Below are 20,969 nucleotides of genomic sequence, written 5' to 3'. Positions count from 1 at the left end.
GGAACGCCACCTTTAATATACAACATATACAAAGATTGGCACATTTACCCAATAAATATCAGTTACATTTCCTATGCCTCATTTCATTTCAAGAATATAAATAAATACCATAGTGTGAATGGGACAGTTTGGCAGATCAAAGCCCCCCAATCACTAGCCAAGGTTTTGCCGCAGTGAGACTGCCGCCCCCCTGGCCTAGGCCAGCATACGCCACTGGTTGTGTCATGGGGGCTTTGTTTTGTCAATTTCTCAACTGGTAACCATTTGTTGCCATAGAATTCAGAAGCCTAACAAAAAAATACAGATGCTGGTTTGTTAAGTCCTCTATAAATAGGATGCCGTCCCAGCTGGTAATTGGCCCTGTTTAAGCATGACTGATGTTGACCTTCTCCAAAAAAAAAAAGAGAGAGACTCACAATTAGCAAGAAAAGCCAAATTACCTCCTTTCTCTAACCTACAGCTTTGAGCTCCAGTCGTTGACTGTCAGTGACACAAGAAACCTCTTGCTTTGTTTGTTTGCACAAAGCAAATGCTGTTAGGTTAAAGAGAAATAAATGTTTGTGTTACATTAAACTTAAAGTACCCCATGCGATTTGTTTTCTATTATGCAAGTGTACTACCTTAACTCAATAGAGACAATCCAACAGGACTTACAGTTTGTGGTCCAACCGCACCTTATATCCCAGATAGGGCATTCTTTTAAGAGAGGTAACAATGGTGGGGGGGAAGAGGTATAGGTTTCCACAGAAATGTTACGTGGGGGTTGTATTGGCAATGTTCAAGGAGTAGGAATATGCTGAACAGAGATGATCTATCATGGAATTTCTGGTAGAGGGTCTCCTCTTATTCTTATCTTATATTATTATACTTTTAATTTTTTAAAATAATTATCCAGTAGAGTAACTGCCAAGACCTTAGGATCTGTAGTCATGGTTGGACTCCTTCTAGTCTCCTGTGCAGAAGATCTATAGACCTCTATCAACCTTTTAATTTGTCACTGGAGAGAAGCCTGGGCTTCCAGGGTCAGACCTACATCTCACACATTAGTGCTTCATGGAACAGCTTTCCCAGGTTTCTCGCACTCAATGGGTTATGTATTCCCCCACTGGTTTGTTCGGTTTAAGTCTAGTGGTTATATTGAAGGTTAGGTACATCTCGTTATCTGATTGCCCTGCGTCCATTTTCTCTAACACCTGCTTTTACGACAGCCTTTGTAATGAGGCAGTAAATGTGTTTTGACTTGTTGCAGACTTCTTCTTCTTGTTGTCACCTGGTCTTCACAGATCTGTGTCATAGGTCTAATTTGTCTGATTTTTGTTTGGGCTGTTTTAATGTGAAGGCTTAAGTGCTGATGATGAGACAAATTATTTTTCTTACAATGGTGTAGAGCAAACCTACTCAGCTCATTAACGGTTTGTTACAAAACAATTGCAGGTAAATGATGCACTAATTGCATTCATTTGATCTAGTTAGCAACGGAGCTGATGTCACCCGAATTGATGTGTGGCTGATAAACAAGAGACCTTAATCAGGTTCAAGATTTTATCATTAATATATAATGAGTTGTTTGGAAATGTATTATTTTTATTATATTTATAATATATATATATATATATATATATATATATATATCATTGTTTGAAACCTTGTATCAAAAGAAATGCAGAGCATTACTAATAAGTACTCCTAATCTATGCACAGATATATTGCACTCCTTTTTTATCTTAAATATGGGTTCTAATTGTTTTAGGTTTACTTTTTTTTTATTTCTTTTTTTTTACTTGATCTGCTAGATTTTTACATGGGTTTTATTTCCAGATTTAGGGATCGTTTGCAAATAGAGGTAAGAAATTAATAAAAATGGCTAGAAGCTCAAACTAGACTGTCGCTTACAACATTCTCCAAACATTTACTTTTACAGTTTGTTTTACCCCAAAACATGTCATATCCAACGAACTCGGTATAAACTCTACATTTGATACTTTATGGTTGTGAAGTAATACGATCATATGCTTACACACTTATAGCTTTCAACAATTTTCTTAGTAGGCTTTTTTTTTTCTTTGCAGATCAAATAAAATATTATGCATGCGTGTTTTCAGAGTATAATTATATCAAGGACAGTAAGATTAAATGCATCCCCTGTGTTGCCATCTTACCTTTTAAACGCTAGCACAGAAAATACAAGAATAGCTCTATATTTCTGCGTTAATGTTATCCAACAGCTGCGAAGGTTCAAGCAATAGATACGAGAAGGAACGATCATAAGGGTATTTTTTATTTTTCATTGATAAGAATCTCTGGCATGTAAGCCCTATCGCAAAATGCTGCCGACTCCACTGATACCCAGCTAAAAGCATTATAAATCCTGCATGGCAGGCTGGCCGGCTGGAGTCTCGGAGAAAACTGGCAAGCCAGACTGAGCAGTAATTCAAACTCATATCCTACAACAACCGGAGAGGGACCCACATGGCCGCAGAACTCATATCGGAGTCTGAAAGCCATTAAGTATCTTCCCCTGGCTCCTACACCAAGGAACGGGCTTTGCCAGTGTCTAGATGCCAAGGGATACCCAGAGGGAAGGCATATGGCCTTGTTTCCCTTTCTCTGCTGTAGAGTTGTATTTTTTTTTTTTAAATAGCTTTGGCTTAAATAATAATAATAATGGAAGGGAAAAAAATAATAAATGAAAAGCTTATTATAAAAGGAGAGATTTCTACTCGCCACCAATTAACGCAGGGCTAATTAAATGCCCTGTCTTGCCAAGAGGATTAAATAACATCCATTTTTTTGAATTAAGGAGGAAGTGCTTTGAATTGTGGTCTCTATCATCAAAGAGCACTTATATATTAAAGACCAGCGTGTCCACTCAGACCTTAATAACAGCTTGCAGAGGCTATATCAATGTTGACAATGGAACGTAGGGGGTTTTTTTACTGGTTAAAAGACACAAATTCCATTATTTTGTTTTCTCGCGCTTTACGCATGCATGTGAACCCAGGAAATTTCTGCTACCAAAAAGTACTCATCCTTACAGAATCTTCAGTAACTAAATGGTGGTGGGGGGGGGGAATTGGGGGCTCTACTTTGGAAGTAAATATAAAAATTCTGCTTTCAATCCTAAAAGGAGCTTTGGGTGGAAAAGGAGAGAATTATTGTAATACCAGTCCCTGTCCATATATTCCAGAGTAATCAAAAGCAGAGTGGAGATTACTATAGCGAGATAATTTAAATATACATGGGATAGACCAGGGGTGTCCAACCTGCGGCCCTCCAGCTGCTGCAGGACTACATCTCCCACAATGCTCTTTCAGCTAAGGGGCTGATAGAGGAGTATGGGAGATGCAGTCCTGCAACAGCTGGAGGGCCACAGGTTGGACAGCCCTGAGACAGACACAAAGCTATTGTGGCATTAGACTCATAGATACACGAGTATGTGTGTTCAGCACCATGGACAGCTACTGGGGGCATAGAGAACAGCGGTAACCGGTAACCTCTAATACTGAGTATTAGAGTCAGGTTGACACATTTATTGACTGAGTAGATTTAGAGTGCCAGCTTTAGTTAGCCAATAAAGGTATCACCTTAACTCTACCTGTCTCCGGCTTTTCTACGGATAATACGCTACCAACTTTCACCTTTTGCTTCACCTTGAGCCTGGCCGAGCCGGTGCCTAATAGAAGCTAATCAGAATTGATCTGCATAGGCACACACGTCACTATGTTTCTATTAAGCATATAAACTGCTGTGTTGCGTCGGGAGAGCCGTATAAATCATATAACTCCATTTCAGATATGGCGTGTTTCCCGGTATGCTAAAAGCAGAGTTCCGCAATGTTGTGTGAATTTTGCAGCCAACGTGCTATGGCAATCGCTAGACATTTTGTGACTTAAGTAACAGCTGTTATTCTGACCACCCTACAAAAAACACCAATGTTATGTTATACAACATATAAACTCCATAGACACCAGCAATCTATCTCGCTCATCAAAAGCTGTATGTTTGGGGAGAATTTTGTAAATTCTAGGGACTTTACTTTATTGCTAAGAAGGTGATTTCTAAACTATAACTCAAACATGGAAATCTCCAAAATATACCAAAATGCATAGCATAATAAGGGTTAATCACATCATGTACATTGTTACATAATTATACATCCCCAGGTAAGGAAGGGGTTAACCCCTGGCAGATTATCCTATTAGAATGTAATTGCCGTAATTGTTCTTATCTTTCTTATATTTTTTTACTTTTAAGTCTGTGCACCTGTCTGCAGCTGACTAACCTCACATCACTTGACTGGTATCAGTCCCTGGGCTAATTTGCACTGCTATCTACACCATCTGTGCAGCAGAAAGCTGCAGCAATACCGGGAAAGATCCCACTGCTTGATAGAAACAGAGAAAATGCCATCAGCTGGAACACAGAGCTCCCAGGGGTGGACAAGCCAATTCGTGGAGGCAACTGACTCCAACACCGTTTAATAAAAGGCTATATTTATGTTATTGGATGCTTGGCTGCATGGATAGGCAGTAACTTGAAATTAACGCTTGTGTGACTTTAGGAATCTGCAGTGCTTTGGCTACACGCTTACATTTTGAATCCAAAGGTAGATGAAAGCCAGGGGGGTCTCAACACACTCGTTTTTATATAAAGAGATCATTATCAACTATATTATTATAAGGACATTACCGGGTGGGAACGTCTGGCAAAATGGCGGCACTTGTGGTGACATCCTCTCCCCGATCCGCCAACCGGCGAGTGGATGTCAACACACCCGCCACCATTTTGGAGGAAGTTATGGGTTATGTCTGCGGAGATGCAGAGGACGATTAAAGATAGCAGATTGAAGAAGAGAGAAGATGCGGAAGAAGAAGTGGTTGGCAGAAGTGGTCAACAAAGAAGGTAGGAAAACATTTAGAGGGAGTGAGAGTGAATGAGAGTGTGAGAGAGTGAGAGTGTGAATGGGGGCACTGGCAACAAATGTTTGGCTGAACTGAATGGGCAGGAAAAAAAAATTGTTGCCCAAAAAGGAATGGGCCAAAACAACGGAATAATTTGTCCAAATCATTTTTGGACATTTGCACGTCTAATGGATACACTGTGCCTGTCTAGGCGTAAGGTGGCCCGTCGGGTCGAGAGTAGTCCTTATCCTGTCTTATAAGGGGCTGTTTGAGTTATTGGTTGATCAGCTTACTAGAGGGCAACAACTCAATGGTTGGGAAGATGTCCCTTGTAACTGGCCCATTACACTGAGGAATCATCTGACATGAAGGACTGGTATATGACATCATGCTAAGGTGCTCTTCACAACAGGACACAGGCCTTCTTAGATACATCAATGACATTATAGTGTATTTAATAATAACATGCAAAGTCTACGGAAATTATTTGCTAAAGGAAAGATAGGTAGTTCTTTCCCTTTTTAGTTGCATGGCGTCAGTTATTAAAATGTGGCACAGCAGTATAGTCTTTACACAAAAATAGCCCATTTTGTCCTATTTGCTATTGTCAGACACCCATCTCTAGCTGCAAGATCTGAACAATACAAAAAGCACTGAGATCATCTCTCCCTTCTGTATTGCACAATAATATACACGATGTCATTAGAATACATTTACAAAAAAAAATAACGTTAATTGTCAACTCTGGTTTTGATCATCGATACTGAAAGCCGAGTCACTTTTTCTGAGCATTTACTTCCCCGCAGTGTAACAAGTCGCTACTCTGAATGTTGCTGGGAAAACAAAAGCTATTTCCCGAAGCATAGAAAAACCTTGTGTATACAGCAAAATGATATCAATCCCACTACCGCCAATGCAGATTGTTATTCCGCTCTTATTATTTGCTTTGTATCAGCATACAATGTTCATTTTCTGTATGTGACTCGTTTATAACCAGCTGAAAATCGGCGGCGAGAAACTTCAATGGAGACCGAGCGGCAAACGGCTTTAGAGCGGAGTAAAGTCTTTATCAAGCAGAGATACAGCTTGAAGAGTTCTTGAAGATGAAGTGTGTGCATCTCAATCACTGTTACAGCGATTGTTTTAATGAGGATAACCTATCTGGATTCATCATTAGAGACTCGTACTTTGTTCTGCTTTCCTTTGACGAAAGAGCACAACCTTACAAAAAAAAGTCATTATCATATGCTAAGGTCAATTGCCACTAATGCTACAGATAGATAATGGCAGCATAACTATGTGGTGGCATTCAGTCTTGTGATTTCCGCTCAGGGTTCTATAATCAGAATAAAGAAGAAGGCCTAATGCTGGTCAATTAGCCCAGGCCAATAAATGGAGAATTTGCATTAGTTCTGACCACTTGAAATCTGTAGTGGACGAGGAGATATATGGGGTAAAGGGTAAAGTACAATGGAAGCACCTAATGTTCTCCAAAGTTTTCGGCAGTGGTTACAAAGTATTTTTTCAAATAACTATTTTATGTTTTGTTTTACATTTTGTCTTATGAATAAATTGTAACAATGATAGGCACCTTCCAGGAATCCAGGGTAGTAATATGCACATCTTTAGATAAACCTATTGACATTGGGTGCATCATGCTGCTAAGTGTTGTGGTATATATATATATATATATATATATATATATATATATATATATATATATTTATATATGTTACACAACTGCTTGCAATCTGATTGTTTGGTAACCACAAGCATTTTTAAATAGTTCACCAAAACGAAAAGGAGCCAAGAAAAAGGAGCCTTGAGTTTGGGTGCGGCATAAAAAGACAGGTCTTACTGCCCCTTTATCAACAACAACATCATTTATTACCATAACCTGTGTAGCACATAACATCCTCTGATGGCTGCTGAGCTTTGGAGCTTACATATTATTACTTTTTTTGTTGTTTTTTTATTTGTGCCCCGGGAGTTAAATTTTTTTACCAATGAAAATTATTTTAACGATCAAGCTTTATTTTTTGCTAGATTTTAGAAGGGTCATTAAATGAAGACCCTGGTCACACATTTATTGGGTCTATTTACTAAGAGGTTGCGTATTTAGGTATGTCAACCTTTTCTTTTTTATTTCCTTTTTATAATATATGAGGGGTGGGTTATTTTGTGAGATACAGACAAGGACATGGAAGTTCACATTGAAAAAGTCGCATGCCCTCGCAAACAACCCATTAGTGAATCTGCAAGTTGTTTGGAGGGGCACATACCCCATTCGGTATTCCTTTTTTAACTAAATTCCCTGCATCTGACATGACAGGGATGAAGGAAGGGTGAGGGACACAGAATGCAGTCTATGCCACTCCAAAGGGGATTTTATTTGGTGTAATCCCCTTTATCCCAATGGGAAGGTGGTCAAAGATGCCCCAAGAGGCATTACTTACATTTTAACTCATACCACTGGGAATAGAATGAGGGGGTGAGGAGGACGCATAGCTGTGTGTCCATACCTCCCTTAAGGTTTTTAACCCCTTAAGGACAATGGGCGGTCCCTAAACCCATTGAAAACAATGCATCTTGAGACCGTACATATACGGGCTTTGTCATTAAGGGGTTAAAATATATATTTAAGAGAGGAAGATGGTTAAAATATGCATATATCCCCCTAGACTGAATTTGCTAATTTTAAAACATAAAAAACCCATGTATGTTTTATTTATGCACTTTGGACTTTCGTTCAACTCTTGCTAGGTTGCTGCTGCAAACATATTTTGCCAACAAGCACTCGCACTTTAGAGATTTCCAGTGATCTAAAGGTACTCACACTATTTTTGAGTGAGTAGCATCATAGAGATGTCTATATGTTTAAAAAATGTTTTTCCTTACCATTGTACCTTGTAAAATGTATGATAAGTAATGTGGCATAAAAAAAAAGAAGGCCACATTTTTGTTCAGTTAATTAAACCTAATACTTTCTGAATGAATGCATAAATATTTATAATAGCAGAAATATTTTGTGTTTATTTGTTTTGTTTACACCTTACTTTATAGCTTCGCCTCCTCTAGGTTATGACAAAACCATTGAATAAATGTTTATGTGATTATAATAATAAAAAAAGGAGACTTACGCTTTGAGGTCATTGAGTTAGACAATAAAAGATGACAGCATATACCAATGAAAATATTCCGAAACGCAGCCAAGTACTTCTATTTTAGCGAGTCGGCTTTATGAAAAGGGAACTTGGCTTTATTTAATTACGCTAATGCAAATTCTCGAGCTAAATATCATAATACTATGGCAACAACTTAGGCATCAAATTCTAAATGATCTTCTACTGAACTGGAAGTAAAAAAAGAATACATTGGAAATGCATGGATCTTTTGGACACGGCGTCTTTCTAATTTTTGCAGAACGATTTGCAACCTGGCTTACTGAGTCGGCAGTTCCTGGCCCAAAATATTTAGAATTTAAATTGCACGTTCACCATTTGTTCTTTTTTTTACAAGAAGAAGAAAACATTTTGGCTCCCCTCCATTACACTAATGAATGTCTTTCTAAAACCACTTTCCAACAGTCTGTTGCTCTATAATAAAGTATCTGCATGATAGCTCACATTATCACAAAAGGAGCGATTATTCTTTAAAATCAGAATCCATAGTAAAAGTCATTTGGAGCCTTATGGGGGACATTTTCGGAAATTGAATTCTTACGAACAAACCAATGTAGTGGTTTAATTTTCTCTATTTCGCTAGCTCATCTGAAATAAAATTATCCAGGAAACCTTGCATTAGAACGGTCATGTGCACCTCCGCTTCCAAATACAAGAATTCACTATTTTTTTTTTTTTTTAACCTCTTAATTGTTAGAGGAGCCGGAACAATTAACTCTTAAGAAGGAGAATGTAATGGAGGATACTACTGGGGATGAACTAGACAGCTGCCAAAATTCTAAAGTGCTTGTGATTTTTAATATTTCTATGTTTTCCAAAATATGTGTGAGTGGGAGAGGAGATGGTGGCTGTGACAGTTCGGTGCCCTATAATATCAGTGTAAAAAGAGCAGGAGGTGATGGAAGGTTGATAGCCAGTATCTATTATTGTATTTGGACGTGCGTATGATTGGATGCATTGTACTTGTTAGTGTGGTGGGTTCTGTCTACCTTTTTGGTATTGAGGCTTCCTATTCAACAATAATAAGTGGTAATTTATAGTGTCCAGAAATCAGAAACAATTACCATAGACATTTTATACTTTGTCCATGGGGAGACTATTGTTGCCCTACTCTTCCATTTGATCTTAAGACTGATGAGGGTTTGCCTCTATTAGCCAGCTGTGTATTTGAAGTAACTGCTGTTCTTGGCCAGTATCGGTTCCCCGAGTCCTACCATTCTTAGACTGTCCTTCCTCCCTCTTCCGAGCTTCTTCTTCACTCAAATCACTGGGACATGATGCCATATCCCAGGTCTCTGTCCTGCTGTAGAAAACATGCTACCCAGGTGTGCTTAGATCTCAATGGTATAAATGGGCCAGTTTTCAAGGGAGATCTTTGATCTCCTCAACCAGCTTATTGAAAGCAGATGCCTACTAGGGAGTCGAATTGCTCAGCAGGGTGATCAGCCCCTAGTAATGTGCTCACCAGGATCTGTCATTCTCAGCAAAATATGCTACTGCTACTATCATAGCTGAACCTGATCCAGCAGATACAAAGAGTCCATACTTCCTCATCTTCCCTACCATGACAAAAATTATTCCACATGCATTAAATAACTAGAATAGCTGTAGAATAGTATGTGAGAGTGGAGAAATATAGTATATTTGGGTGAAAATGTACCGTTTCTAAAGCAAAGCTCTGAATTCTGTTTTGCGTCCTGAAAGTAAATGTATTAAGGTTAAACTTATTTTGTTTCTCTGTTATTTTGGTATCAAATTCTGATTATTATCTGAAGGGCCAGATCCATAATTTGAAGAAATATATATATATAATCCAGATAGATATGTGACTTCACCTGAGATCCCTTTAAATACGACTCTAAGTGCTTTGCATTAAAGGTCTAACAAGATAACCAGATGCTTTTAAAAGACGGCTAACTTTGTTATCCAAAAACCTTTGCTGAAACCTTAGCATGGATTATGCAATGAAATGCCCATTAAGTGCCAAAAAGCCATTAAAAGATCTGCATCTGCTCAATAAAATTACATTGGTTGATTTGATATATTGTGTTGACTCAGTAATATAGTTATGATATCAAATGTTACAACCATTTGCTTTTCTTAATGCATTATATTAGGAAGGTAAGCAGGAGATACCACATCTGTAGATCTAATAGCCCCTGGTCAGAAATGAACCTCCTGGAGAGATACTCTACGCGTAATGCATTGTTAACTATTTAGAGTTGACTATGGTGTTGTTCAAAATTATCCAGACATGGATGGCAGTAAATGTCACATAGTATTCAATATTTTTAATCTTTTTTAACCTTAACCTCACAAGTCAAAAGGAACACAATATACATTTGACCACTGTATCCAAAAAGGTCAGTACAAAAGCAAGTAGAATCCATGGCTTGGTCCAGCTCAGTAGAAGAGAGAGAATTGATAGACAGAGCCAAAGTCCAAACGATAACCAGCTCAAAGCCCTGACCCACCTAGCAGATGATGGCTCATGAAGAAGGTTGACCACCTCTACTGAGTTCCTGTGGCACTATTTATCAAAACCCATTGGCTTTGCCATGTATCTATGGCGCCCAAACTGACTAAAAACAAATGAATAAAACATTTGTGTGTCAAATGAACGGATGATACGCTTGAAACATAACCATCTTTAACTTACTTTTATTCAATATTTTAGAAAAAAGGAATACTGGGTAACTTCTGTCTATTAGAAAGCCATAAGGAGTCATTTTCTAAAACATTGCGGATAATTAGATTAATACTTTCATATAATTTTGCATCACTGTATCAGCATATATCTGACGTTTTTAAAATTTATTTAATTTGTGTAATAAAAAAATACCTTATTGCATTACAACTGAAGGGTTCTGTAAAGTATCGTGAATGTGTGAAGGATGACGCTTGCTGTAGGTTATGGACCCTACAACCATGTGTAGGTTCTGTTATCTTTTTTTGTTTGTTTTTTACAGTGAGACACCACATACTCCTCGACTAAAAACTCCAGCGACTGTTTAATATCTGCCATATGTTTCACTCGTATAAACAAATGAATGTCACCAGCCGCATGTATCTTGCAGAAAGCGCCAGACAGAGATATATATTTACTTTCACTCAGGCGAAGTGTGGAAAGGCCCTGACCGGCCTTCTGTCTGTTTTATGTAATGAAACTGGCAGTTTTCTTAGTAACATTACTCAACATATTGAACACGAAAGTTGAAACCGAGAGTTGGTTAAATAATTGAAGCAGTAAAATAAAAATGTAATGTCTGGGTTCTGGAAAACAAATTGTACCATCAACGTCTCGCTCAATCCCTTCATTGTCCGTAAAAACCGTCAATAAACTTACTAATCAATTGTGGAGTTCTCCGCAATATATAAAGAAAACTACAGAGTTTCAAAAGCCTGATATTCCATATAAAAATAATTCTAGTAAGAAGCAAACCTAGCCGGATATCATCATGTCTTCCGGCTAAACTACAATTTCAACTACAATCAGCAATCTATTGACCTAGGGCGCTGCTCTAGGCCGACCCAGGGCAGCCCCTCCAGCCGCACCCTCCGCAGTCGACGTTCCTTGAATGGTTTAATAGGCGATACCTGCCTTCATACAAGCCTTCATATCCCAGCATGCCATGTCTTAAAGATGCACAGAGCCTTTTAATGTAGTTTATGGCTGTGCTGAGCTGGCAGATTGACAGGACCATCAGGCTGCACACGAGCAGCTGAATATTTGCCTCCCTCTTGTGGCAAGCCTGACCAGGCTAGACCCACCGAGCTCCATGGACCTCCATTTAAAGGATGTCATATAAACAGTGCTTACAGTAAGTGCAGAGTCTATAAGGCGATGTTTACATTGTGTTAGCAATATTACAAGCTAATGCACAGATGGAGAGGGGGGTTTGATAATTCATTTGCACTGCTCCCTATAAATAACATCATTATGAAGCACCACATGCAAACATACTACTGAAATGTAGGGGGTATGTATGTGAGCATGAATGTGTATGTGACCTTGAATGTGTATGTATAAGTGTAGATGAGCTTGAATATCTATGTATAAGTAAGTGTAGGTGAGCAGGAATGCCTATGTATAAGTGTATTTGAGCATGAATGTCTATGTATGTGTGTTAACATGAATCTGTATGTGAAAGAGCATGGATGTGTAAGTGTTTGTGTGCCAGCATAGATGTGTATGTGTTTGTGTATGAGCATGTATGTGTACGTGGTATGAGATGGAATGTGTGTCAGCAAGGGTGTGTAAGTGTTTCTGTTAACACAGATGTGTATGTGTTGTGTTTGTGTGTGAGCATGAATGTGTATATATAAGAGGGAGTGTTAGAATGAAGTGTGAGTGTGTATGAGTGTGTTATTGAGTATGTGTAAGTATGTTAGCATGTGTAAATTCATGAAAGTGTTTACATGTGTTTGCCATGGTGTATGTTGCAAGGGGCAAAAAAGGCACAGACAAAATGTTTGGGGGTAATTAAGGCACAGATTAGCTGTTTGGGGACAACAGCGGCACAAACAAGCTATTTGGGACAATAATGGCACACACCAACTGTTTAGGGGCAAAGATGGCACAGACAGAGTGTTTGGGTGTAAGGATGGCACTGAAAAGCTGCTTGTGGTCAAAGGTGACACTGTGGGACAGGTTGCTGGTAAAGTTGGGGGGAGCATCTGACTTTCATGAACACATCTCATTAAATGCACCCTGTGCTAAATGTGCAACAGGTCTGAAAAAATCATACTTATGTAACAATATATGCAGAGGAACAAAATCTAATCCAAGTAATTTTGAGTTGTTTATCGTATTTATTGCATATTTATTGCGTTCTGATCTGAATCAGGTTCTGTGAGGTAACAAGTGGGGCAGGGGGAGAGTTGATACGAAACAAAGAATTGACATGAGCCATCTGTCTTCAGAAGCAGGCAGTTGCTTCTTTGAAAGAAACCTGTTCGATATTAGATGGCCTTTCACTTGTACAAATGATGCCGCAGCAAGTTTTTACCAAGTTATAAAAATTGCAGCAGGACAATAAATTGTAAGACAAAACGGAGAGAAATTCAATTTAACAAGAAACTTGTAACTTTTCACTTAAGGAGCGCTTAGTCGCGGGACAAGGCAGGAGGAATGGGCGCCGTGTCAAACATCAATACCGAGTGCTGTTTCTACTAGATTGCCCTTGGAATCAAAACCATATTTTACTACCCCAAGGGAAATATAGTACAAGTGCAGCAAATTTTCCTTTCATCTTGCTGATAGAGCGTCTGTATGAAGCCAAAAAAAAAAAAAAACAGTGTAAAGATTATTTATACAATAGCACATATATTATTTTTGCTTTGACAGAAAAGCATTTTGATAGCAGAAAGTGCCTTTGTGTTCACGCGCATGCACCGGGACCGATGCCGAGCCGGGCTGATCGATGGGATGCATCAATATTCCAGCGGTTTTATTACAGAGTGAATAAATACCTTCGTCGCGTGTGAAAAAGTCTTAATATGTCTAACACTCAGGGCCGGCCTTAGGGGTGTGCGACCTGTGCGGCCACACAGGGCGCCATGGCAGCAGGGGCGCCTGCCCGGGACTTAATTTAAAACATCGTTTTTTTTTTTTTTAAACTTTATTTAACATCCTTCATGACATGACATCATATTCCGGCGCTCAACATGAATTGCCGGCAGAGTGGGAAGACGGATGCCTCCAGCTCCCACCGCAGGACTCCGGCAACAAGGTAAGTGAGGATAATGAGAAGTAGGGAGAGGGAGTAGATAGTTAGAAGGGGCAGAGGGCGGAGGTAGTGAGAAGGGGGCGCCAGAGGAGTAGTCTGCACAGGGCGCCAGAACACTTAAGGCCGGCTCTGCTAACACTAAGCTGTCAGGGACTAGGGGTGGGCGGCTGAGTATTATGGGAGTCGTTGCTGAAATGCAAGCGTTCACTGGTACCTGCTAGAAGTTCAAGAAATCTACCCAACGCATTCAACATGAAGAGGTACTGCTTCAACCCCTGCAAGGGAACAGGTCGATCTTTTAACCCTTCTGTGTATTTCTGCTTCAAAATTCCTCCATAGTTTAATCAACATAAATAACACGACCAAAAACATCTGAAATTGGCTTAATTTCTCCCCTCACTTGCATTTTTTTAAAGGCAAAAAATTAAATAGCATGTCTTTTATTTAAAAAATTAATAACAAAAAAAGGCATAAAAACTTGTGTTTTAATCACAGGAAAGTCCTTTTGGTTTTAGAGAATACGTGCTGTTTTACATCAAAATATACATATGCTTTCAGAGGAAACGCTTCAGAGCAAATTCTATGCGATATGGGTTTTCTTTTCGCCAACATTCATCACTTCTTCATTCATTTTCTCCTTCATTCACCTCTCCTTTCACGTAATTGGCTAAACCACTTAATTAGCTCTAATTACCGGCAGTTCCAGTAGCTCTGCAAAAAGGCAGCGCGTCTTCAAGGTGACACACTTTAGACTGATTTGTACTTAGTCGGCAATTGCCATACGACAGCTGCCGAGTCACCTGGCTTCCGAGGTACCGAGGAACGTGAATCGGTTAATACATAAATTAGATTTCACTTTATTATGGTGCCGTGTATGGCGTAAGATACGAGATAGATCTTCCTTAAGAATGTAGCATAGCCACGGGCTTAAATTAACCTCTGTGTAAAGTCAGCCAAGTCTGGCCCACCAGTGTTCCCAAAACGAGAAAATGAAGATTAAATGTTTATATAGCAGAGTCATAATGTTGTGTCTTTTGGGCCAGGCAAAGCCCAGCTTGCCAAGGCTGAGCCAAGGCTGGCTCATCATCTAGAAAGCCCCCCCAATGCGTCTGGAAGGACAATTAAGGGGAGAAGGTGTTTTAGCTGACATAGCTTTGGATCACAGTCTTCCCAAACTGACAAGCAACTGCGGAACTTACAATAAAGAACATAGAGTACACAGAAATAGGCAAAATATAACCCAACTAACGTAGTGCTATGATCAGTCCGAAAGGCATTATAGGTAAGGAACAAGGAGAAGAGCACCTTGAAACGTCACAAGATCCTGCAGGATTTAATGCAGGGAATTATATTAACAAGTTAAACATTCTGAGCTGTACCAGTAAATTTCCTTCTTCCTTTCAACGTTTAACAAGCAATATTTTCGAGAATGATTTCTCAGTTAATATAAATGACCTCCTGTGTGTGTATCATCCTGATCTGAATCCAAGTTTCTAAGTGATTATGCCGGATAAAAATAATATAACCTTAAATAATATAATGCTTGCGATGCATGGGATCATAACGTGAGTCAGTAATGATTTTTTATGACATGATGCCATGTCGCTATGATGTCATTTCCCTGAATCTATGACACGATTTACATACAGGAACAGCTGTCTCTCCTTGACTATAACCTTTTATTCCCCTTACAAATAACACAGGGAAGGGTTCATTGGAATCTCTGAGAATAATGTTTAATATGAGATGTGTGATTGTATTTGCTAAGAACAGAAGCAATGTGATTAAAAGAACAGAATTGGGTAGCAGTTAAACGGCAAATGCAACACAGGTCCTTGGAAGTCCCAAAGTGTACCTGCTAAGAAGATGTCCCCTTCAAAGTCACATTGATACGGCGGATAATAACGAAAAGCGGCCAATATCGCAGCAGTTAAAATTAAACACTCAGACCAAAAACATTTAAACTGTTCCCTTTCATGAATTTCAAGGGCTTTCATTTTTAATCATTTTTTTTTCTCCTGCTACAATCCTATCTACTTTAAGGGCACCGAGGATTAATGGAAGCAGACTTCAGTTCCGTGACCTTTATACTGCATTAAAAATGCTTACTTGAGCAGTCTGCTATGGACCTGAGAGCAGCTTTATGCTGAATACTAAAATCTGATATCATGTAATGTTTCACATGGATTTGCTAATAAAAAGAGAACATTTCTCTATAAATTCCCTTCAATAAAGAATGGAGAAGTCTACTTAATTCGGGCCGCGGATTAAACACAGTGGAGTGTGCAGCTGAAGATGGAAATATGAATAAATTTGCGGTGGTCTGTATCGGATCTGTGCGTGGGAGAGGCGGCAAATGAACTCCGTGTAAATCGGCGTGTCTGGTGAGATTATCATAGGCACTCAGGATCGTCCTCGTGTTTAGTAGTATGAGCTCACAGATGCCTGCTATCCAAATAAAGACACACTTAATGGTACAATTATCCAGGGCTACAGTTTAGAATGAGAATTGCCAAAATCAATATAGTCTATGCCCAATATAGTCTTACTGCTGCTGTTTGTAAGAAAGTGACTCTATATTTTTACATATATATATATATATATATGTGTGTGTGTGTGTACATGTTCCCATGCATACATATATACATACACATACATATACATATAGTATAAGCACCTGCATGCATGCCCCAGGGGTAGAAGCTGATCCTTAAGCATCAGTAGAAAATTTGTTTTTAGATATGGGGCCCCATCTGAATGTTTGATTAAGAGCCCCCAATAATCTAGGCTTTGTAATTATTAATTATCCAAACCAGTGAGGTTTCCAGTAATTTTAACTCAGCATCTGAACAGTTCACAAAGATTACTCCATATAGCTGAAAAATCAAAGTACAGATTATATATATATATATATATATATATATAGCTATGTATTCCCATATGGTCATTCTGTGTCACCTTTAGTGTATCACCAGGATTTAACCCTTAAATATACTTCAGACTATAAGATGCTTTAAAAATTGAAGTACATTTCATATTTTTATATTTGCATAATGTGTTGATGCTCTTCATGTTTGTTATATATGGGGGAATTGGGAATATATGTGCTGTGTATCATAACAATGCTTCAGGTGGTCCTGGAAAGTTCATCGGGATGTGAAACAATTTACATTTATAGCAATATTGTACATCAGCTCATAGGATATCATTCTCGATAGTTTTGTTTAAGTAAACTTGAAAGCTCAAGCACAAAAGGGAATAAAACATTAGACCTGGATGCCAACTCAACGGGGAATGAATTATGATGTATATATATTTGTAGCAGTTTGCATCATTCAAGGGAAATTTATATTCAGATCAGGCTTTATCTCGACACTTCATTGCTCTGCCTAATCTGAGTCATAATGGCCCTTAAATGGATCATTGAACTGAAATGCTACCAATTGGAAACCAGTGAGTAATATAGCATTCTTGTAAAGACTAACCCTTTGTGTTTAGGAAATTCAATTATATATCGCCATGAACTTTTTTTTTTTAACCTACGTACACAGTCAAAACCAAAGAGAAAAATACAAGAAGATCTCACCCAGCTCAGCCCTTCTTGCTCAATGGGGTTGGCGCTTTTAATGATTAGGGTCATCAGTGGGGTAAAATGTTCAACTCTTACACACCGTCCGTGGCTACCGAATACAGCAATGTCCAGGGCCAGACTGGGGAAGTGTCTCTGGCACTTTAAGGCCAGCGGATTCTTAAAGCCAACCACTACGTTGTTCTACTCTCACAGCATAATGGACGACCCGAACTGCCGCTGGAACGGCAGTGAAGGCAAGTGCCTGGCTTTATCAGGTGAACGGTTTGCCAGATGGCAAGTATGGACCTGCCAATACTTAATGTATATGATTTTGATTAACTATACATGATCTCCTATAAGTAAACATTCAATTGCCCATAAACACCCAATCATGTAAATATAAGGTTTATTGTAAACTGTTCTTAGAAGGTACAGAACATCCCAATGATTGCCTGCTTCTATATTTAGCGGAATAAAACTGCAGACAAAATGTCAAGATATATTTTGTTGCAAAATAGTAAACAGAATGCAACAAATATGTAAGACTGCTATCTTTTTTATGTATTAGCAGTATTGAATTTACCATACAGAACTTTTAAAGTAGACAACCTAAGGTCAAAATAACCTTACAACAGGCTGGCTGATTAAACAGAAAGCAATGCACATTTAGCCCACAGCGTTTTAGAAGGTGCCTGTTAATACAAGGCACAAAGTTAAGCCGGGGAACCTAAATGAAATGCTTTGTACAGCAGGTTGATTTCCTATGGGAATAGATACAGCAAGTAAGGAACCGCATTAATTTAATGGAACCTCTTCAAAAGGTAGAACAGATAACTGCTAATCAAAGTTATAAACGGTGTATTTCACAAATACGCAGGCAATTGCACTGCATTTTTATTTAGGACACCCTTCTAATGTTTATTAATAGAAAGGAAGCACTTTTTAGGTTTACGTGTAGTTTTTTCTATACCTGGCTGGAGATTCAGAAAGATGCAGCGCAGAAAGGTGGGATTTGTTTTCCTATTTTATTACAATAGATTGTGAGCTCTCAAGAGTGGGACCCGGGCTGGACTGGGGCTGATTAACTGCTCCCGGCACTTTAAGGCCAGCAGGTTCAAATGACGTAAATGTGTCCGCATGTTATCTAGGTGGCGGTTGCACACTGTACCGTAGGTAAATATGGGGTGCTATTAGCCATCGGCCGATCGAGCTGGTGTTGCCAGATGGTGAGTCCAGGCCTGAGCGGAGCCCTGTTCTCTTTCTGTACCAGTATGTCTTACCATGCGTTATTGGCAGTAGAAAATTGAATTTGATGGCAGATAAGAACCACATGGCCCTTCTAGTATGCCCGGTTTCCCGGATGTAGAGACCGGTCCGTGGTCTTGTCTATCTGGAACCACATGCCTATCCCATGCACGTCTAAATTCCCTCACTGTTTTAGTCTCTACTGCTTCTAAGCCTTTATAGCAGGGGCGTCCAACCTGCGGCCCTCCAGCTGCTGCAGGACTACATCTCCCATAATGCTCTTTCAGCTAAGGGGCTGACTGAGGAGGTTGGGAGATGTAGTCCTGCAGCAGCTGGAGGGCCGCAGGTTGGACAGCCCTGTTTTATAGAGATACATTGTACAACTGGCTTCTTACACAAGACACACATTGAGATTGGACCTGAAATACTTAGCAGAGAGAAAGCTGACACTAGTCATTTACTTCAGGCTACCACGGAAACAGTTTTAATCAGAAACCCCAACTTTTTGCAACACACAATACACTGTACCTATGTGAACTATTACCCTGATTATGTTCTTTTATTCCTTTCATCGTCTCAACTAAACCATTGGTGTTTTTCCCATCTGGACAGAAGAATACAATTAATTGTCAAATGTTAAATAGAAGTGCTCAGTAATTTATAGCAAGTTCCTCGGTGGCGAATCTGGGTTAAACTCAGCCCTCTGCCTTTTCTTATTCTTCTTATTCTTCCTAATACCACATGTTCTGGTTGCTTTGACTGTAATTTTAACATTTTGACAGCGCTTGTCACTACACTATCAGAAGCGCAGACACAGAGAATAGCGTGATATAATTATCTTTTATCATTTTAAATACTCGGGATTTTACAGACTGTGTTATTGTAAAAATAGCTAGCTGGGATTCTAAGTGATGAACAATGTATCCGACTGCAGATATCGTATCAAAAGGTAGCGCACAATGAGTGTGGGCTGTGTGTAGCAAGCTTATTATAATCAGGAGGTTCTAGACAGCACCAGACAAAGCAACCAGTTGGATCAGCTTTTGAACACGGCAAATCTCGGATGATACACGTTAGTGGTAGCAAGTCAAGAATGGACTTATTCACTAAATCCTAAGTAGTCTTCCGTGCCATATCAATATATGATGCTGTCCTTAGCCTAACCTAGAGCTGCACTACCAGCTGCCTCCATGCTGCTATCCTTCTGAGCACCGAGATATGATGTCATACCCTGGTACATTAAATGTATAGAACAAGCGGCTCTGGACAGGTGTAAACTACGGAGGCTGTGCCAACTCGTGTAGTGTTAATAAGACAGTTGGGGAGATCAGTGACCTGCATTTTAACTGGCCCATTGAGCGGTGGCACTACAGGGAGTGTGATTGACTCCCTGTTACCGAGCAGATGGTCTACTGACCCTCTGGACCTGCCACCCTAGGGCTAGTTGGCCAAGACCAGAGAATACCACTGGTAGTCCTGAGATCTTTTTTTTTTGTGGAAAAACTATAACCTATAAACTTGGCTATTCAATAATCTCTATGGTGTGACCTTGGCCTATCCTGACAGCCAACCTCAATTGGGTCACACATTATATGGGGCACTGCTGAATTCCTCTGTCCTGTTTAAAATGTTTCACTGAAATTCTAGCAATGAAAAAATAACCCTAAATACTGTAATTATAATAATAATAATAATTAAGGTAATATTGAGCAAAAATGTACACAATTATAAATAGTAAAAGATATTGAAAGTCACATCAGCAGAAATGTGCATACTCACCACACTCAGGGCAAGAAGTTCTCTTTGGACATATTCTAAGCCCTGTCTGTCCAGGGAGTCTAGGTAATGCTGAAGACGCGTGTATGTGTATGGGTAACAGTAAGCGAACTGGTAGGTATCCTCCTCTCGGTCAAAGCAGAAGGCAAAAGACATGACATAGTTCTTGCGATGATCTGGACAGCGATAGTAATAGACATTTTTTGCAGGTAGTCTTTGCCTGTAAATTAACAGCAAACGAGAATTAGCAGTGAGGTTTAGGTAGGGAATATCAAGTATAATTTATTGGAGTAGCTTAAAAGTTGGTTAATGTACCCAATGCCCATGCTGTTCTTGTGATCTTAAGTCTTCTTCAATTATTGAAAGGCATCCTACTAATTTCTAATGGTATAACTGAAGACTAGATTGGATCTATACATTAACTCCGCCACAACTCTTTACAAACAAAATAACTCATTACTTTATATTTGAGTCATACATTTTTGTTAAAACTGTTAATTAATTACCAATTTTTTAAATAATACATTTAATTCCGTTTCTCCAATTTATTAGATTTACAGTCACA

General features: G+C 39.1%; 1 protein-coding gene across 1 annotated transcript in view; it reads right to left on the bottom strand.

The window, feature by feature from the left end:
* Window positions 1-20,969, bottom strand: part of AGBL4 (AGBL carboxypeptidase 4) — a 494,372-nt gene that overhangs the window by 212,334 nt on the left and 261,069 nt on the right. The window contains exon 5 of the mRNA XM_053470228.1: window positions 20,408-20,624. Coding sequence (XP_053326203.1) covers window positions 20,408-20,624 — 217 coding nt within the window. The remainder of the gene's footprint in view (window positions 1-20,407; window positions 20,625-20,969) is intronic.

The sequence above is a fragment of the Spea bombifrons genome, chromosome 6 (genome assembly GCF_027358695.1).
Source record: "Spea bombifrons isolate aSpeBom1 chromosome 6, aSpeBom1.2.pri, whole genome shotgun sequence".
NCBI lineage: Eukaryota > Metazoa > Chordata > Amphibia > Anura > Pelobatidae > Spea > Spea bombifrons.
The sequence above is the reverse complement of the archived record's forward strand: the minus strand, read 5'-3'. Positions and strand labels throughout refer to the sequence as shown.